Below are 20,255 nucleotides of genomic sequence, written 5' to 3' on the forward strand. Positions count from 1 at the left end.
TAATTTATTGTTATTTCAATTCCTTGGTATCTAATAGCTAGATGTTTAGAAAGCATAGTCGCTACGAAATTACCCGCAGGAAAATGTGTTTGTCGATTAATTTAATCATTTTATTCTCGTTTATATAGACGATATTACTTTGCCGAGTTTACATCGATTGATAGGTGTAGTAGTGGCGTTGCATAGATACCACGCGAAGGTACGTATCCATTTCGAAGGAAAAGTATCGCGATTTGCTCTGCAGGTTGTATCTCGCGAGTGGATACCGCGTTCAGAGCGATTATCCCAGTCACTATCGGATCGGATAGTCATTCTTAAAACTCTCAACGCTATCCGCGATTTACTGTCAAATGGACACCTGCCTCGAGACGTTCCTGTAGAATCCACGACGATCCTTTTCCTCCTTTTACTCGGTAATTACAGCGAAAGAATTTTCGATACATCCGATAGAAGCTTGTATTATTTTCCACGATTAGAAAGTTATTTGATATAACAGGAACCATGCAGCTTTACGGAAACCGGTCGACGATCTGCTACGGTAGAGCAACACGATCCTTCACAAGCTTATGAATCAACCGGCAGAAAATTCTGGATAATAAAAACTAGTCGAATATGAAAAACCAGGATATTCTTAACGGAGACCGGGTGCCAATCGATATAATTAATAGCGATAATTAACGACTATAATAAATTGAATTACCGTTTAATATTAACAATAAATATTGACCAATATGTTAGAAAAACAGGATAAAATCAAGTTGAAATAAATAATGCATTTATCGAGACACTATATTGGAATGGGACTTTGCTCATATCTTTTTTTGAACAAATAAAAATCTAAAAACGAATAAAATATTTCCTTTAATATGCTATTTTCCTAAAATACTAATTTCTATACTATCGTACTATTATACTAATTCCTATACTAATTTCCTTTAATATACTATTTTATTTATTATAGAATATATTTGTCTAAATAATTTTCTTTCGTTTATTTCATTCCCATGTGCATATCTCTCTCTAAATAATTCTTTTTATTATTACTTAAAGCTACAAACCCAAACCATGAAATGCGCTATCGCTTTCATCGATAATCAACTTCATCATTCGCGTATACCAAAATTTTTATCACTTCGGAATTCTATTACCATTTCCAGATCTCTCTAATCACCGATGTAAAAATTACGCGGAAACGTATCGTTCTAACAGTGAAAAATTTTAGCGGAGCAACGTCGAAAGAGAGAGGCGGCCAAGCTAATTGTAAGAGAGGAAAGAGAAGAAGCATCGTCGGAGAAACCGTACGCGGAAATGTTATTACAATTGCTGCAACATTTTAAGCACTGCCCCCAGGGAAAAGGTGCCTCATAAATGCTCGGCGTGGAATGTACGCGCCAAGGTAGAAGAACAATTTATCGCCCCGTATCGAATATTTCGAGTCGCTCGACGCATTCCAGCGCCGATCTTGTCCGCACCAAATCTCTACGGGCCACCATAAAATATCCTCTGGAACAGCCTGTCGGTTCAGATTTACGGTCGATCCTATCGGACCCGCGATTTCGTCCATGGTCGTCTTCCACGGACGATAGATTCGCAGGACTGACAAAAATATCGTCCGTACGAATTTTTCTTCCTACAAGAATTACGTAATTTACATCGTTGCTGATAAATATTTATCCACTCGTCCACGATTAAGCTAACGTTATTGACAAAATTGCACGAGTAGCAAGTATTGAGATATGTGTAATTTTGTGTGCCGCATTGGATTATTCGCGTAGTAGTGACACACATATACGAGTACGAGTGTGTGGAAGTATGTACGTGCACAGTGTCTCGTAAAACAGATGAATGCAATTGTTTCATGGGTAGTGTGGTGTAGAAGATGCTGAGACAAAGAGAGTGCTGAGACGCGTGCAAATTTGTATCGACGAACATCTTGTAAATTACACATTAACGCTAGAACTACCACATCAGTCAAATTGACTGGCTTTACAATTTTATTTTAAAATTCCTACTTCGTGTTATATTTTTTTCCACGATGGTGTAATGACTTTCGCAACGATAACTGAGAGAATAATATAATAAATTTTATTTTGTTTCTTATGTATTCAAACTCTAAAATAATTTTGTATCGAGGCTACTCATACCAATAGCAGTCAAAATGACTGGTACTTGTCAAAGTGTATGATAAAAGGGTCCTGCGATCAATTTATCGAACCCCAATTAACCAGTTTCCTCGTTTTTTAAATTTTTACCGCGTATCATTCGATATGATGACTAAGCTAGATGCTAACGCTAGAAATATCACACCAATTAAAATGACTGGTTCTACAATTTTATAAGTGTGTCAACCCCCGTGTAGGGATGATGGTCTCAGACGGATTAATAATACCAAAAATGTACTACATAACGTGGAATTGATTCTGTAAGGAAATCTGTAATAAATCAATAAATATAAAAATATTCTATTATTACGTATTTTTTAAGGACCAGTGATTTTGACTGGTTTTGGTAGAAATAGCTTCGTGTTAACTATCGGTAGTTCTAGTGTTAAATAAATCTAAAACTATTTTAATATCAATTCTAAGTATAATCTGAGTGTTTTTATATATTTATTTCGACGATTAAAATCCACAATTCTCAACAGCAAGACACAGATTTTTACTACTAATCGATTTTCTTGTAGAACACGGCGTTGCGTTCGATAATAAACGAAATACAATTTAGCGATCGAACGTATTACAGATACTGCGATATCGAAAGTCGAGGACTTGCGTTAAACAACGGAGTTAATATTATTAATATACAGGGTGGTCGGTAACTGGTGGTACAAGCGGAAAGGGAGTGATTCTACGCGAAAAAAGAAGTCGAAAATATAGAATAAAAATTTTTCGTTCGAGGCTTTGTTTTCGAGAAAATCGACTTTGAATTTTCGCTCGGTACGCGTGCACTTTATCGCGTCTCGTTATAACGGATCTCACTGTAGATCGTTGTCTCGATGGAAAAATAAAAAAAAAATTTTATTCTATATTTTCGACTTCTTTTTTCGCGTAGAATCACCCCCTTTCCGCTTGTACCACCAGTTACCAACCACCCTGTATATTTTATATTATTTGACATGTTCTACCGTCGTGAACCACGTATTCTCGAGAAACAAGCAAAATGAGCAATTAAGCGTAAAATCATACGTCGATCGTCCACTTACGACAGAAATTCCACGGTACGCTCTCCCGATCAGATGGAATGAACAACGAGCGACGTGTTTTTCCATCGGGACAGAAACTCGCTCGAACGACCAAACCGTCCCTCTAATCGCCGTTTCAATTATCTACGTAATTATTATGCTGACGCAATAAATTAGTATCGATACCGAACGTAAACGGAATAAGATAAGAATCGGCGGCGATCGTTCGAGAAATATGCCGTAGAAAGCACGAATAGCAAACGGCAGGACATTTATAGTAGCACGAAGAATGGGAGGTTTTAATTCGAACGCGTATCTTTTATCGCGTGTTCTGTAACAATGAGTCGATTTCACGAGCACGTAAGCGTTTCAGACCGGAAAAATGTTTTATCCTCTGTCTGTCGTTTCTCATCGTTGAAGAAATTATCAGAGGAAAAATGAAAGATACGTCGAAATTACAGACGAGCTACGGATATCGAGTTAACTCGCCTTTCTTACTCTTAGTTAACAAGATAATTATACCGTGTTTGGAAAAAGAAACGAACGTTCTTTCTTCTATCTCAATTTCCCTAGCGTTTATAATTATTTTCCCACTTACTTGGCCAATCACTCGCGCAATTTCATCGCACCATACGATCCAAGCTGATTTACCAGCTGACCCATATGTATCAGGTCGTCCGAAAAGATTCTTTCGTTTTATAAAGAAACAATGGATGCGTAACATTTTCCGATTTATATTATTTTATCGAATTACGTATGATCCATTTTGTTCTATCGAGATAAAGATCGCAACGTTTGATAGATCAGGTTTCATGTTTGTATAAAGATGCATCGTTGTAAAAGGCGTGTCTGTAAAAGAAAGACACTTTCCGGACAACCTAATGTAAGCGATAATCGAATATCTTTATGAATATCCGGTAGGATACGAAAATTGCTATCGGAAAAATTGCACTTTGGGTGATCGATGTTTTGTAATATAATCATCGATCATAAACATAATTCTTGTACAATGTTAGTATATTTAGTATACTATTGATATTAACATACATATTTTCGCAAGTAACATAGTAAACCTATTAGTTCGTTGGCAACGATCGTTCTATAGGATGGTTGGTAATCGATAGAAACAGGGCCAGAGTGGTTCTACGGCTCGAGACGAGGCGAAGCTCAAGAATGACAAAATAGCGCCGAAGACTTGTTTTTTTTTTAAATAATCGAATTTCAAATTTGCCACGTGTACGAGAATTCGATCGATTTTCGACTGGGCGAGAACGAACGATTCATCGACGCAAAGTTATTCCACATGCGAAAATAAGTGGAAATCCACTTTGTAATTATTACATCCACGTTTATGGTTATCCTAAATGTAACGAGTGTTACGAAATGTCCGTGGAATGAATTTTCGATACGAAGGTATACCTATCTATATTCTACTCTATAGAGTACAGTAAAAAATCAATAAAGATTCAAAAAACGGAAGAAAAGCATTGCGATGAGTTACCATTTTCCTTATATTACCGATATTTATGCAAATATTCTGTTATCACGTACCGTGTAGCTCCGTTCGAGTCGCAAAATTGATACGTACACTCGAGCAAACTTTCCGATGATCGGCGTAACGAGGATAAAATCCAGGCCTGTTGATTTCGCAGCAGGCTACAACGCGGGGCCACGCAGGCAGAACGAGGAATTTCCTTGGCAACCGGGAATTCAGATTCGTCGTTACAAATGAGCCTGGCTATAATTAGTTAGATGGTATCGTGTGAGAAGGTGTGCTAGAACGCTGCCGGCGCGGCGCGGCCCGACGTACCCGTAACCGCGTGTACGCTCCGTGTAGATGGTTTGTCTAACGACGCGAAAAGGCAATAGCCTCGAACGAGCAAATCGACATCGCTGCGGAAACCTTGCCATTGAAACGTTTACCGCCGCCGCCTTCGCCTGTCTACTCTACTACGCATTCTACGGTGACGCCACGTTACGAAAACAGAGACGCTCTTTCAAGCTCGTGAATGAATTTAAAATAATCTTCAAGCGTTCGTGGAACGAAACAGGGTACGAAGGAATCGTGACTGATATTTCTGATTGCGAGATACGTTTAAATATTGTAGGCTCGATCGAGTTGAGATAGAATGGTGAGAAGTGAAATTAAAGAATTTAAAGAATTAAAGAAATTAGAAAAAAAAAAGAATAGATACGTGTTCGTTGATCTTCGTTATATCGTCGTATAATACGAAAAGCATCTACTTCGGCTCCTAACGAAACGAATATTCGTAAATATGCAATTCAATCTCCAACGAAACGCAATTCCCAAATACGTAATTCTGAAATGATCATTTTTTATTGATCTCGTCGGATACCTCGAAAAATACGATAACTGGTAAAAATTGTAATATACGCGTATCGTAAAACGTGGCAAATCGACGTTATTAAACCAGTTAGAAGACTTCTATATTTAGAACGTATACAAAAGGAGCAGCTCGTGATAGGAAGTGATCTTAGGAAAAAAAAAAAAGAAGGAAAAGGAAAAGAAAGAAATCGATAAGATACTATTTTCACATAGTTCCATGGGAAGTGTCGTAAAGAAGAGACGGCAAACACGAGCAAGGTTACTTCCTCCGCATTCTCGAAAAACGCAGACTCGCGCTAATGAGCTCGTTACAGAAGCGGCATTAGGAGATGTCCGATCTCTTGTAAAACATCCCACGATCAGGACTTGATCAATGAAGTCCAATGTGCTTTGACTGTAAAAAGTGGCCGAGGAAACGTTCATTCTTGCAATTATGGCAGCAAACGCGAATAACGTAGCAAACAGAGTTGCACGAGTATCGTTGCAAGAAACGCGTTATTTGCGTGGGACGAGTAACGTCGTGTACCGCAGCCGAAGTTAACCATTTGACGTTAAAAATTATTCAACGAAATGATCAGTAAACGCTAACCTCGCCAAACCCGGTCAAATGACCGCTTCCAAAAGTTTATTTAAGATTGTACATTCGTTGCCATTTCTTTCGTTCGTCTAACTTTACGTAAATTCTTACAGCATCTGATTAATCAATTTCTCAATTTTTGTTAATATAAGATAATGTGAATATGGCGTTTGAAATAGAAACGAGATAAAATGACGGTAGAACATGTCAAATAATATAAAATATACAGGGTGGTTGGTAACCGGTGGTACAGGCGGAAAGGAGGCGATTCTGCGCGAAAAAAGAAGTCGAAAATATAGAATAAAAATTTTTCGTTCGAGGCTTTGTTTTCGAAAAAATCGACTTTGAATTTTCGTTCGGTACGCCTGCACTTTATCGCGTCTCGTTATAACGGATCTCACTGTAGATCGTTGTCTCGATGGAAAAATTAAAAGAAAACAATTTTTATTCTACATTTTCGACTTCTTTTCTCGCGTAGAATCACCCCCTTTCCGCTTGTATCACCAGTTACCAACCACCCTGTATATCGAGCTCCACACGATCTGGACCACACGAAGATTCTAGGGGTAAGCGACAAGCTTCTTTGACTCTGTCCACAGCCCTCTTGTCAGAGGACTGTCCATCACCCTGTCTGCTAAGTAGCCAAATCCTTCTAGAAAATCCTTATTATCGCTTTCCACGTGCCACGGGACAACGTGAGCTCGAGAGTCCTCGAGTCATCGGCCCCGTGCACGCGATCCTCCGCGGCGGAAAACAGGAAGCGTCGGGCTCCTTGTCGGAAATCCCGAAACTGCAACATCCGCGACTCTTTGTTAAAATCGCGGTAGTCCTCAAGACTGTCACCGCTCAAAGCCGCTATCGAGCCAAAATTCTGATAACACGTTTATAGTTTAACACCATCGGCGATAGAGAATCCTTGGAAATAGATGGACGGTACACGATGCGTCCACCTTGACACGTGCTGCTGCTCCTCTATGGAGAAGCTGGCGTTTTTGACAAACACAATCGTAATTTTAAAAGATCAAAATATTAGGTTGTTTTCGTTTCATGAAGAAACAATAGACGCGCAATGTTTTTAGTTTTATATTATTTTGTCGAATTACGTACGATCCATTTCGTTCTGTTGAGATAAACACCGCGACATTTCACAGACTTGCTTTCACGTTTGTGTAAAGGTGCACTGTTGTAAAAAACACGTGTGCGAAAGAAGGACACTCTTCGGACAACCTAATATATTTATTCGATTAAATTACAATATATGAGAGGGAAACAGAAAAAGTATTTGTGTTAACAAATAAAAGAGAAAATGAGAAATGTCTGGTTTGTAAACTCGCAGACTGTAATTGCAAATTTTTACCGGTGACGTGCTTAGTAATTGGCAAAGGCTAAATTGAGGATAGAAACGGTTAAAAATCCTATACTTGTACAGAAAACGTCTATGTTACAATTTTAAAGATAAGCTTTACCGAAAGATTATTTCATTCGCTGTATATATGTCCGCTGCACTGATCTAGTCTGCTAAAATACGAATTTGTATTAAAATATTATACGTATCGAGTTGTTACTTTCATAGCTTGTTATACGATACTCGTTGGCTAACTCTAACAACTACTTGTCGCTATTTATTCGATAGACGATAAACCAAAGCAGGAGGGGACGGTAGACGAAAGGAAAGACGATTAAAAATGAAATTAACACGTGGTTATTTACGCGAGAAGCATTAGTCATGTCGTCGGTTAAACGCCTAAACACGATATAATCGTGTATCTTACGAATCGTTAAGTAAAACGCACCATCAAACGAGCCTTTATTCCGGCAGATTTAATCGGCAACAACTCTTTTAATTGCAATCACAGCTCTTTTGGAACGATGATGAATCGCGCATATACATACCGCGTGCGTCATTCGTGTAAACACACGCCTCCAAACGAGATCACTCATTTTTCACGAGCGTTGAAAAATTTACGAGGGCACGCGTTCTACCGTGAACCGGAACGAAACACCAGTGTGAAAATACAAGTTGAGTTATAACGCATTCTTCCTTAACAACTTTTTAGTAGAAAATCAGAAGATCGGAACAAAATTTACATAACGAATCTCAAGTTTTTCGCTATACAAATCTTATAACATCGTATGGTAACTTATCGAAAATATCAAACCTAATATTTAATACGAATGGATAAAATTATCAACAGATACGTGTACGATTCACGTTTGTCGATTTGAGAGAATATGGAAACTACCGCAGTCGTAGCAAAATTGTACAAACATATGTGTAACACATATACGTATATCGATGATCTTAAAATATCGAGAAAATTGAATAAAAGATATTTACGTTATAAATTTCTAGCGAAAAGAAAACAATTTATCCATAAAATATTTAACGAGAAATAAATTATAAATTTACCGATATATACCACTTATTCGACAAATTTATCGACCAACCAAAAACTTTTTCCATTAGACGTTCTATTGTACATAGTACCAGGTATTCCTTCCGAGTCTCGCAGCCTGCCGGTTGTAAATGACTTTTAAGAAGGACAAGACAGGTGCGTGTACCTTCGCACGCCTTAATATATCAACTATACTATAGTATACAGTCGGGGTCTCTCACGGATCGGTTATTCCGCATTTGTACACCCACGCGCGTCGCGGATGTAACTAATCGCATTCCACGATTAGAAAATCCGGGCGTGTCCTCGACAGTACGATGCACATGTTCCGATAAACTCTGGTATTTCGCGGGCATGTTCTATGCGTTTCCGCTCTGGCCAGAGGACGGAATACGATCGTAACAAGATGCTACGCGTCGAACGAGAATTTTTCCAAAAATCCGACTCGTTGTTTTAGTTTTCCGCACGCTATAGGTTGCTGGCGATTGGTGCGCGACGAAATGTAGCGTAACGTGATCGCCAGAGATGTTCTTTAAACAAACGAATATTCGCTTGTGTCGATAGAAATCCTGCTGACTACGATGCTAGTTCTTTGCTTCGTCAATTTGTTTGTAGCGTACAAAGATTGACACTATTAAGACATCTGTACGATATAGACAGATACGCATAACACGGGCAATCGATTAGAAGATGATCCTACATGCGGAAGTAAGTCGAAAACGTAGAATAAAAATTTGTATCTTATCAATTGAGAGTTAACATTAATATATTATAATACTAAGACAATTTTTATCTCTTCCGTCATGCTACTCTTTCCAACGCATCCAAGCAAAGTTTCGCTGTTAACGTAAATTTCTTTCCCCTGGTGTTATTATGATAATTGTTGAACGAAGCATTTGAAAGTCTATGCGTATTTCTGTACCATTGCTACTTCGTTTTTAACGGTAAAAGATTTGTACGAAAACCTAACAAGCACCCTGCGCGCGTCATAAATAATTCAAACGCATGGATTAATAATATTCGTAAAATCGATCAGAAATACATACGTGAAATCTATCATTTCTCCGATATAAAACGCAGATATAAAGGAAATGCATCGTGTTCGAGACCGACAAAAATTATAATATCGTTTTGGAATCTGTACGAGCTACCAGCGTCGACGTTATCGTTTCTCATCGGAAGATAATACGGGAGAGCTGCGTGGAAAATAATAATAACTCGGAATTACGCAGGTATAACGGAACAAGAAGAAAACGGTTATGTACATATATCGCGTGCTGAATATGCAGCATTGTCGCCATGAATTATTCGCCTCTGTTTACTCGTTTATTAATTTAACTCGGTTGTACCACTCACCTCAACGACGAAGTAAAGAGGATCACCAGGAAGGACTTGAACGGCGAGGTAGCGGCTGGCGGACACCAGGGGTTGAAGGCAGGACCGCGCAGCCGTGACACCGCTACCACGCATGCTGCATGCTTCATTTCGTCGCCGCTACGCCCAGCGTCCTCACTGTAATCATATCAGTAAAAAAAGAAAGATAGCTGGTTTCACGTAGTTGTTTGTATCGCAAGCCAGCATCGAATAATTTCTAAACGCGTACTTTTAACCCTCCGCCCCGGAACCTGCGACGAGGTATAACGTACCCTAACGATTCTGAAATAAAAGTACATATTATCGCTTTCTTGTTAAATATGTTTACAATTAGCGTTACGATATCTTTCTCCTGCGTTGCGCTTCTGTTTCGGCAAGCGTAAGCTATCGGGGTACTAAATGCAGGCTACACGTCACATTGTTTGTTTTTCGTACGAAGGTCACAGGAGAAAGACACAGGGGATGAACACGTTCTTGTTGATTTTCGAATTTTTATTTATTCTAATTTACTTTGTGATTCTAATGATTTTACATGAGATAGCGTAACTGAGAACGGAAGCAACTTGCTAGATTCGAAGATGCGTCTGTTAAAAATAACTGATAAGTTGACAACAAGTTTTGTAGAAGCCAAACGTACGATTATTGTCAAGAGAAAATACGCTTTAATATCCTCGATATTTTACTATTACGATTACGAAAAATATTTTCTATATTTTGAGAGGTATGAAAGAACACGTGTCCAGGCAAGAAATTTAATATTACGCTAAAAAAATTATACGTACAGTACATAACATAATTAGCGAGTTTCAATGTCGAGAGTAAATCGATTAACAAATCATTCTGAAAGCCCCTGCAAGTTACAAACTTCTATTTAAACGACATCGTTGTATAAGCAAATGTCACGTTGCTCGCACATCCTTTTTCAAGGTAGCACGAAAACCTCGCATTATCCTTATATTTAAAAAGACATCAAACCGAAATATCATGCAAAAAAAAACCAGCGGCGATATCAACAAACCATACGAAATGAAAAATCGATTAAGTAGCCAGGTAGCGTCACCGATTACCGAACAGATCCTCCGTAACGTTCTTCGAAAATAGAGAAGACGACTACCGGGATTACTTGACGTCAGGCTATTAGAGCAAAGAATCACGTGGCAACGAAGATAACAATGTACGAAAGAGCCGAAGGGATATGCAAATGGAAACGGTAACCGGTCGCACAAATCACAGTGGCATTTCCAGAGATTCCAGCCGGTAGAAACGACAGAAAGAAGAAGAAGAAGAAGAAGAAGAAGAAGAGGAAGAAGAGGAGGAGGAGGAGGAGTAGGATGAAGAAGAAGAAGAAGAAAAAGAAAAGGCAGAGAAAGAAGAGGAAGAGGAAGAAGAAAAAAGAAAAGAGAAAAGACGAAGGAGAAAAAGAAAAAGAGCGAAGCCTCCGCATACGGTGCACAATACGTGTGCTGCATCCCTTTTTGGATGTTGGTCCACGGTAAATCACAAAATCGCTCCCGGCATTACCCTATTTTCATCTCCGTGGAACAAGAGGCAAGTCGCATGGACGGAGAGCCGAGAAACGGATGGTCTCGCTCGCGCCGCTCATAAATCGGCCGGACAATAAGTCGTGCAAAAAAATGCCACGCGGAGTGCATCAGATCTACCGTGGAATTTCAAGCCCTCTGGAACCGATTAATTGTTTCGATTTCCACGGAACCTCTCCTCGAGAGCATTCCATTGCGATTATATATTTCATATTTTATATATGTATCTTACATTTATATATGCGAAGTTTAACGAAACGTTATTACATTTTTCATTCGTTATTGCTTTTCCATAAATTTGTATCTTTTTGCTATCGTCGAAGTATGCGGTTTTGCTTGTTGATAATTCTAGCTGATCGTTACGCGTTTATTTATAAAACAGGTGATATGCAAAAACGCGAGAAATACATGATATTAATTAAGATTTAAGGACGCGTCAATTGTGAGATTACTAGCAACGCTATGGGAAGTCGGGTGTGACGTGGTATTGTTACACGTTATACTGTTCAATGGAATATAGCCTTGTTCGATTACCAAGGAAAAAAACAAACGGAAGAAATTAATAAAAAGGAAGTTATCAAACTTCAAAGAAAGAAGGAGTAATCTTGCAATAATTTCCTTGCAACGAATATTTAAACATATCCTGCTGGAAGAATCGCAATTCCAATTTCCGCCTTGGAATAGGTTTCTTCGCGAATTCCCCAAAGACTTATCGATCCTCGAACAAGAGGAACAACAGAAAGGAGAATCAGCTTTATAAATAATTTCCGTGTAATCTTCTTACAACGAACGTTTAAAAGCACCCCGACAAAAAGATCGCAATTTAAATTTCCATATTTCAACAGATTCTTCACGATCCCTCTTAAAGACACAATTTGCAACATTGTTCCAGCTACCCTATTATTATATATACTAAGCCCGCGTCTCGAAACGGTTTTTCTTCTCCCCTCCTCGGCTTGGTTATTTTGGAGTCGTCCCATGATTCGACCAAGTCGCCACGGTAATCGACGAAATTGACTAATGGACGATCCGCGAGAGAGCAGAAAGGAGGAGAAACCATCTACCCGCGGAGGGATGATCGATGGGATCCATTACCGAGAGACGCGTGCAATCCGCCCACACCCCGAGGAGCCTCCACGTTCTGTCCCTTTTCCTCGATCCTCTTCCCTTCCCTCCCCCTCCCGCCATAACCCACCACCCTCTTCTCATGGTCCGTTCTTTTCCTCGTACATACATACATATATGTACTCGTAGCCAGAGTTGTCTATTTCTCTTTCTCAGGTGCCTCTCGGTTTGCAGCACGTTGATGCATTTACTCGCTTACCGGTATAACTGCCGCGCCATTATAAAAGCCGGTCTCTCCTTCTCCCTTTGCCTCTCCCTCTGCCTCTCCCTCTTGCCGCCCTCTCCCTATCCCCGTTCCAAACTCCTTTTTCTCTCTTACCCTTCTCTACCATCCCTCTTTTTCTCTGTCTCGTATCCTTGTTGCTCTCTCGGCCGTTCTTGGACCCCGATAGCCAATGCATTTCGCAGCCGTTCAACCTGCGTCCCTGTTGCATTCTCCTCGCGATCACCGACCCCGTGTACCGACTTCGAAGGAAAATCACGGAGAGTCAATTTTTGCGCGTCAGGCCTACGGATCTCTGGATGCTCGATGCTCGATGCTCGAGAAGAGGCTTCGAGTTGCGGATAGGGGATGAACCGTGTTTGTTGCGAGTCGTGATTCATGGCTGTGGTGAAATGGGTGTGGGGTAATATTCTAACGTCCAAGTGTCGGATCTAGAGAGGAGAAAAGGTGGAAATTCGAGTTATCTCGTACGAAAGCACGTGCTCTTATAGAACGATTTTTCGCTGTTGGTCGTAGCATGTTTCTACGTACAATGTTGTCGAATCTTGCCGAATTATTTAATGTATGCGAATTTATAAACCTATAATGGATGTTCAATTTTTATATCTGCAAACTTTCTCCTCTTACAACGTTTTCCATATTTGTACGTGTCGTTTTCTCGGCGAGATTATCTACGTAAGAATGTTGGTATGGAGAAACAAGAAGATTCAAACGTGTTTTAAGTAATTTGGACAAGTTGCGCTTTTGAAAGGATTAGAGGCAGCGAAACAGTTTGTAAGGAACACCAAGATGGCATCGAATCAAGCACGATATGATATTAATTCTACGTTTATCTATCTATGCTTTCCGCTGCACTGATCGATATAACGCTTCACTTTCTAAAAATCAATATGATGTTTTTTGTAATACATTACTAATTACCCAAGCGTCGCGGTGGCCGGACTGAGAAGACTATCTCAATCCCAATACATCGATGATAGTCATTTTTAATCGAGTTATAACAGACATTCCTTACGGACTCGCACAGTTATGCACGATGCTTTAAGCTCGTCCAACCCTCGTTTATATGTACTAACGCTAACGCGTACGCTGTTACGAAGACAAAATTACAAGCAAAATTCGTCGTAGTGATATCGACAGTTTCTCGCGAATATCTCGGAAAGTATGGTCGATCGACGGTTGCATGTACAGGAAAAAATGATTCAGAATGTCGAGATACGCTAATATATTCATATTGATTTATCATGGTAATTAAAATTCATCCTCCTTTATCCTGGGAACTAACTATAACATACATACACGCGCTAGTAACATGCAAAAATGCAAAACAACAACTTAAAGATTGCAAAAATTCTTGCTTCTGGAATAATTACGTTTTCGTATATCTTTTAAAAACAATTGAACGAATCGATCGATCGCGTCACATAAAAGCTGATCTAATATTAAAATTGTTACTATCGAAAATTTGTCGAACTGCCTTCGTATACTGGCAAATGTCGCAAGATACTTGCGTTATAACGAAGCAAACGCGAAGCAAAGAAACAACGGAGGCAAAGGTGGCGACTATCCAAACCATAAGATTCTTCCATTCGAAATGGCATCCTATAACGAATGCCATACGCGTTACGAGTCTTTTATTACCGCCACGTCAAACGATCTAGGATGTTTTACAAGCGACACCGGCGATCTTTGTGCCGGTACCGATCTCCGGCAATTAACTCGTCGTCGGACATCGGTATGCAGATCTCGATCGCATCGAAGAACGTACTCGAATGGCGGGTGGATTACCTTTTTCCCTGATCGCCAGCGTGACCACTCATGGCGAATTTGAAAACAGGGCAAAGGATCGCACGGATCGGCAGGGATGAAAGTGGAGATCGACGGAGCATGCGCACACGCACAGAGAGACCGATATCGACGACGGGAGCGCCGCGCCGCCGGCGCGGCGACTGGTTTTATCGTTCGGCGAAGTGCGACGTGCATGCACGTAGGAGGCGGTATATAAACAATGTGAACTACATTCCACCGGCATGAGTAACCGTGTTTTGCGCACTCTCGCCACTTCTCGTCCTTTTCAGCGCGTACAAATCTAATTACCTAGCAACCTACCTATCCGAGGGTACAGAGAACAAGCGTCGGATAATCTTCTGAACGGCGACGAAGATAAAGTCGATGGATATTATTGGAAGATTGAAAAATCTTGTCTTCGTTATGATATTAAGAATGACGCGACAGGTATACAGCGAGGAGATATTACTCTGTTCTAAATGGCGAATTCAGAAACGGCAACGCCGTTAATAGAATTCAGTATTCTCGTTGTATCTTTTCTAAGGAAGCAATATCATTTCCTGTTATTATGCGACGACAGATAAATCTGTTGATAATATTCTTTCAAAGGTGTTACGAGTCGAAGCAGAATACGCGTAAATGTACGAGCTCTCGATGCAAATGCTTTTAATCTATCGAAGTTATTTTTAGAGATCTGAATTGGAAAGTCTGTTGGGAAAAATGACTGGAAATTGGGGTAATTTGGAGCGAACCGTGTTTGCGAATGTATAAATACTGAATTTATATCGTAGCCAGCGCCCGTGAAATGTGCAGAATTTCACGAATTTCCGGTTAGGCGAGTGAGAGTGAATGTGTCAATCCGGACTGAAGTCGTATGCTGATTGCGAGTCGTAGTCGACTCGAGAGAGTTCTATTCTATAATATAATATAACGATGTATAATTATTTCGAATAGTTTTCGCTGATTCGTGAATGTAATATAAAGCTGAATTTCTTTAAATAAACAAATTTACACACTTTTTACGCCGTTTCGCTACAGACGAATCCTTGATACTTGTCTATTTTGTCAACTTATTTCAAGCCGGACTTTTAAAATATATAAATCTGTGCGCTTCGTGTCTCATTTTATAAAAAAACTAATTTTTATGAAAAATATCATTCCACCTACGTATCGTAATTTATATCGACGTTAAAAGTCACGATATTCCTATACTTCTTCCTCTCTGTCTATCTTTTAACATACGTTTTTAACATCTACTCTATCAAATATCGCATTCTTTCAAAATCCGACACGCACGCGCAATTTTCAAGCGCGTTCGTAACACATTGAATCTCGATATTTCAGTGATCTCCAAATAACACGTTGCAGGAAATAATCACCAACCAGCAATAACAGTCTCGTATTATCGAGGTGATTAGCCGATCGATCGTTTCCTTCGATTCGTTGCGTAGCTTCCCGGCAGCGTCTTCTAGCTAGCAGACCGTTACCCGGCATTTAGCAACGATTCATTACGATCGCATCTCAATACGGCCGCGTATACGAGTACATACAATTTTATCCAGACCTAATTGTATACTAATGAAAACATAACATCGTAATTTGCGTTCAACGCGTCGCTGGTATAAGATTATTTAAGCTACTGTAAACTCTATAACATAGTCTATACCGACGAACAATTGTTCGCAGACAGGTGTTCGTGGTCAATCCGCGTACGTTGTCCGCAAAAACATGTACGCACGTAGATACATTGTTGTACATTAGCTGACGATATCGTTGCCTGATCTATGGACAATTATCCGTGACTCTGTCAGTGTGAACCAGGCTTAATTCATCATCTTCTTTCCATTTCTTTCTTTGTTTTGCGTAGCAATCTTAAATCCATTTCACGCCAGATACATATGTACTTTCTAAACTTTCTTGTACATGGTAGGTTAAGGCTAAGAGCAAGGAACTTTAAATACGCGTAACTTTCGAACCAATGCAACTCTAGACTCGAGACTGTTATATTTCGTCTATATTCATCGAGTGATACGTCGGGTTTTCGTTCGAATTTAGGGCGCGTAACAATTCTTCGTTTGAATTAGCCATCGTTTTGTACAACAGAGATTATATTTACAGGTACGAAAAATGACTTTTACAAAGTTTAACGAACAACCGTGGTGTTTAGACACGCAAGATGCAATTGATAACGTTCTTGGGTTCGATAACGAATCCACTTTTACTTTACCACGAATACTTTTAAGCACAAAATACGATTGCTGGGACGCTCGGTATAAATTGCACGATGTGTAACTTTCCAAGGCGATCGCACGAATAACAGACTGATGAAAATTGTCCTCTCTTTACAATTACGTTCGTTTGTCAAATACTCGTTAGAAGCACCGAGAAAGTTCCAATCGCCGTTACTGGGCAGTTTCTGCCTGGAGTTTGATTATTAATACAACGTGTGTCCCATTATATTGGCACCTCCGAATCACACGTGGCTAGGCCCATTCTTGAAGCCGTATGCCGCAACAACCACGTTTTTAGAGAGAACCATACAACCACTCCACAGCTCCGTCAGGCAAAACGTCCATCCCGTGACTGTGGCTACGTTCGGCGACCAGTTGTGTCGCCTCCAGCCCAATTTCACTATCACAAATCTCGAACAATTACAATCAGATTGAATGACAACAATTGCTTAATTACGGCTATGATAGAATCTAGGCTAAATTTCAAAGAAAAGTCGAAAATATGGAATAAAAATTTAAAAATTTAAAAATTTAAAAATTTAAAAATTTAAAAATTTGAAAATTTAAAAATTTAAAAATTTGAAAATTTAAAAATTTAAAAATTTGAAAATTTAAAAATTTAAAAATTTGAAAATTTGAAAATTTGAAAATTTAAAAATTTAAAAATTTGAAAATTTGAAAATTTGAAAATTTGAAAATTTGAAAATTTGAAAATTTAAAAATTTTAAAAATTAAAAAAATAACGTTAATCGAGACAACGATCTACAGTGAGATCCGTTATAACGTACCGCACGCTAATTCAAAGTCGATTTCCTCGAAAACAAAGCCTCGAACGAAAAATTTTTATTCTATATTTTCGACTTCTTTTTTCGCGTAGAATCACCCCCTTTCCGCTTGTACCACCAGTTACCAACCACCCTGTATATATGATAGTAATCAGAAAATGGAAAAAAGAAGTTTAAAAAACAGTGGTGGCCCGAGTCGAAGTTTCACCCAATAATTTACTAATTGGTAGTATATTAGAATTGACTAGTTACGAGGTACAGGTTACAGACTTGTTTGTGACAATCTTACAATCTTACGTCGAATAGGATAATCAGCATTCAATACGTACAATTTACGTCAACGTTTCATTTGGTTTATTATCAAACTTGTTATTATAATACCTACGCTAGAATTCATGAATAGATACTAACGACATGTAATTAGCGACTTGTAAACATGTAAACTTGCCAAATTACAAGTCGACTGATTATCCCGTTTCGCGTGAGACTGTAACATTCTAAAATAGAAATATATGATCCGTGTCAATTTGTAACTTGTCGTTTGCTAACGTTATTTATTAATAGGTAAATCGATAAGTTACAAGTTGTACGTTGTAAATCTCCGTTCTACGATTTCATAATTTCCCGTCAAATAAGGTAATTAGATAATATATAACTTGTAAAATTTTATTTATTTCGTTACCAAACTCGTTAAAGTCACGCAATGATGTTTTTCGACGCTGCTTGTGACTTTTTAACTTGTAACTTGTGATTTGCGATTTGTAACGTCTCGCTAATACATACAGACAGTGTTAATTTCAACTGTACGAAATGGCTCGATATTTTCTAACGTATCTAGATTCGGATAAATAAAGTTCTACATATGGTAGATCGAAATGCACGAGAAACTCGCTCATCTATATCGAGATGGATCTAATCTAACGAATGATTTAATTTAAAAGCATTTAGCGATATCGCTGTTAGCGTCTGAAGAACGAGAACCAGTACGTCTCTTATGTCATTCGAAACTCTATAAGCTAGATAATTACACGTACGTTACGAGAGGAATGTGGCTTTCCCAACTTTTCCTCTTCCTGCTTCTACACGTTCATCTTTCGCTGTCTTTGTAAAACGAAGCTATCGAGCAACACAACGAGAGATAAACACGAAACAGACAGGAAAACGATCGAAAGTAGTCGTCCACTCGAACGTTGATCGTTAATTCAAACAGTGTTGTTTAATCAGCTTAGAAAGTTGCTCGCGTTCTACTTTAATACTTTGCTATACACGCGCGCGCTTTGCTCATCTTTTTCTAAATTCTTTTTGTCTCGTAACGATAACGCATAGGTGGAGGACAAAATAGCGTAAAGGACTTGCCGTGGAGAGCATTAACGAACACATACATGCTGTTAGGATTAGGCCATGGTTACAATAGATTAGCTCAGGTACGGTGTTTTTCATGAACTAACGTTCTAATGGATGACGTCAAAACAATGAAGTATACAAGATTCTTATGAGAATAAGTACTTACGTTGCATGCATTTCTTTCTTCACGTGTTTCATTCGTCGAAGCACGCATCCACTGAAACCATAGCCTTACTCATTACCTGTGATGCACCAACAGTATTATTTACAACATTTTCAATATCGTTCATGCTACAATAATGATATATGCAGAGTATGTAGAGGGCATTTAACTATAAGAGTATCAAAGTGTTGGTATAATCTCGTTTAATACGTTTAATACCAGTTCCGTATATGTCTTTTCCATCTTTTCCTTAAAAAAAAAGTTGCTATTATTTTAAACGTAAGGAAACATTCGCGTACGTTCTTGAAGCAACAACCCAATAATCATATCCATTGGTAAAAATAATAATTCTGCCACTTTTCGTTAACGAATCGCTTTCACTTAATCGATCTACCTGATGTTACAAATAATTTCATTTTAAAGTTTAAGATAAACGTTATCTGGCATAGTAGATGAGATACGTAAAATTCAGCCAGCAGTCAATCCGTTAAAAGATGCATCGACTGTATTCGTCCTACGCGCTTCCGTCTTTCTTCCCTCGTCATCTCTCTCTCTCGCTCTCTCGCTCTCTCTCTCGTTCTCCTTCCACCCACGGCTCGATGAATGCATCATGCGTGCATGCAGTTCGCCGCGCATTCCAGTAAAGTCCCTGATCTCCTGCCCTTGCGGTTTAGCATTCTCGTTAAGTCGCGCTGGAATGCTTCTCTTACGTATTTGCGAATAAATCGACGGTTTTATGAATAAATCTCAACGGCAAATTGCAGCGGCTACGGCAACGACGGATGATTAGATCGTAATCGATTTGATCCGTGGAACAACCTGTTCTTAATTGCAAAATAATTTCTACTTAGCGACGGCTTGATACGGAAAATTTATTATTGTCGTGACAGGAATCGCGGCTACGGATTGCCCCGTTCCAACCGCAGGTAGATCCGCGACACTGAAGCCTCTGACGCGACAAAGAATGCGCGCGAGAAACGCACACCGTCGACCATGACGGTCGTCCATGACCAATAAAATATCGTCGTGCAATGAATATCTGCCGAAATAGCCAAGTGTTCTGTCACGACTATCGCCAATGATAATGCGATCTATGTGACAGCTGACTCGTATGTTAAAATCAAGCGAGAATTATTCCAGCGGTATCCTAACTATTGGAACGCGAAGAACGTTTGATGCA

General features: G+C 39.2%; 1 protein-coding gene across 9 annotated transcripts in view; it reads right to left on the reverse strand.

Annotated features, from left to right (window-relative positions):
* LOC126874390 (protein expanded-like) overlaps positions 1–20,255 on the reverse strand; it is a 122,364-nt gene that overhangs the window by 48,029 nt on the left and 54,080 nt on the right. For 4 of the 9 annotated variants that reach the window (XM_050636366.1, XM_050636403.1, XM_050636414.1 and 1 more), the window contains exon 3: positions 9,858–10,013. In XM_050636366.1, the coding sequence (XP_050492323.1) occupies positions 9,858–9,971 (114 nt within the window). In that variant the 5' untranslated portion in view covers positions 9,972–10,013. Of the gene's footprint in view, positions 1–9,857; positions 10,014–19,078; positions 19,155–20,255 lie in introns of all 9 variants that reach the window. The other 5 variants (XM_050636383.1, XM_050636441.1, XM_050636423.1 and 2 more) reach the window with 2 other exon arrangements.

This window comes from Bombus huntii, chromosome 2, assembly GCF_024542735.1.
Source record: "Bombus huntii isolate Logan2020A chromosome 2, iyBomHunt1.1, whole genome shotgun sequence".
NCBI lineage: Eukaryota > Metazoa > Arthropoda > Insecta > Hymenoptera > Apidae > Bombus > Bombus huntii.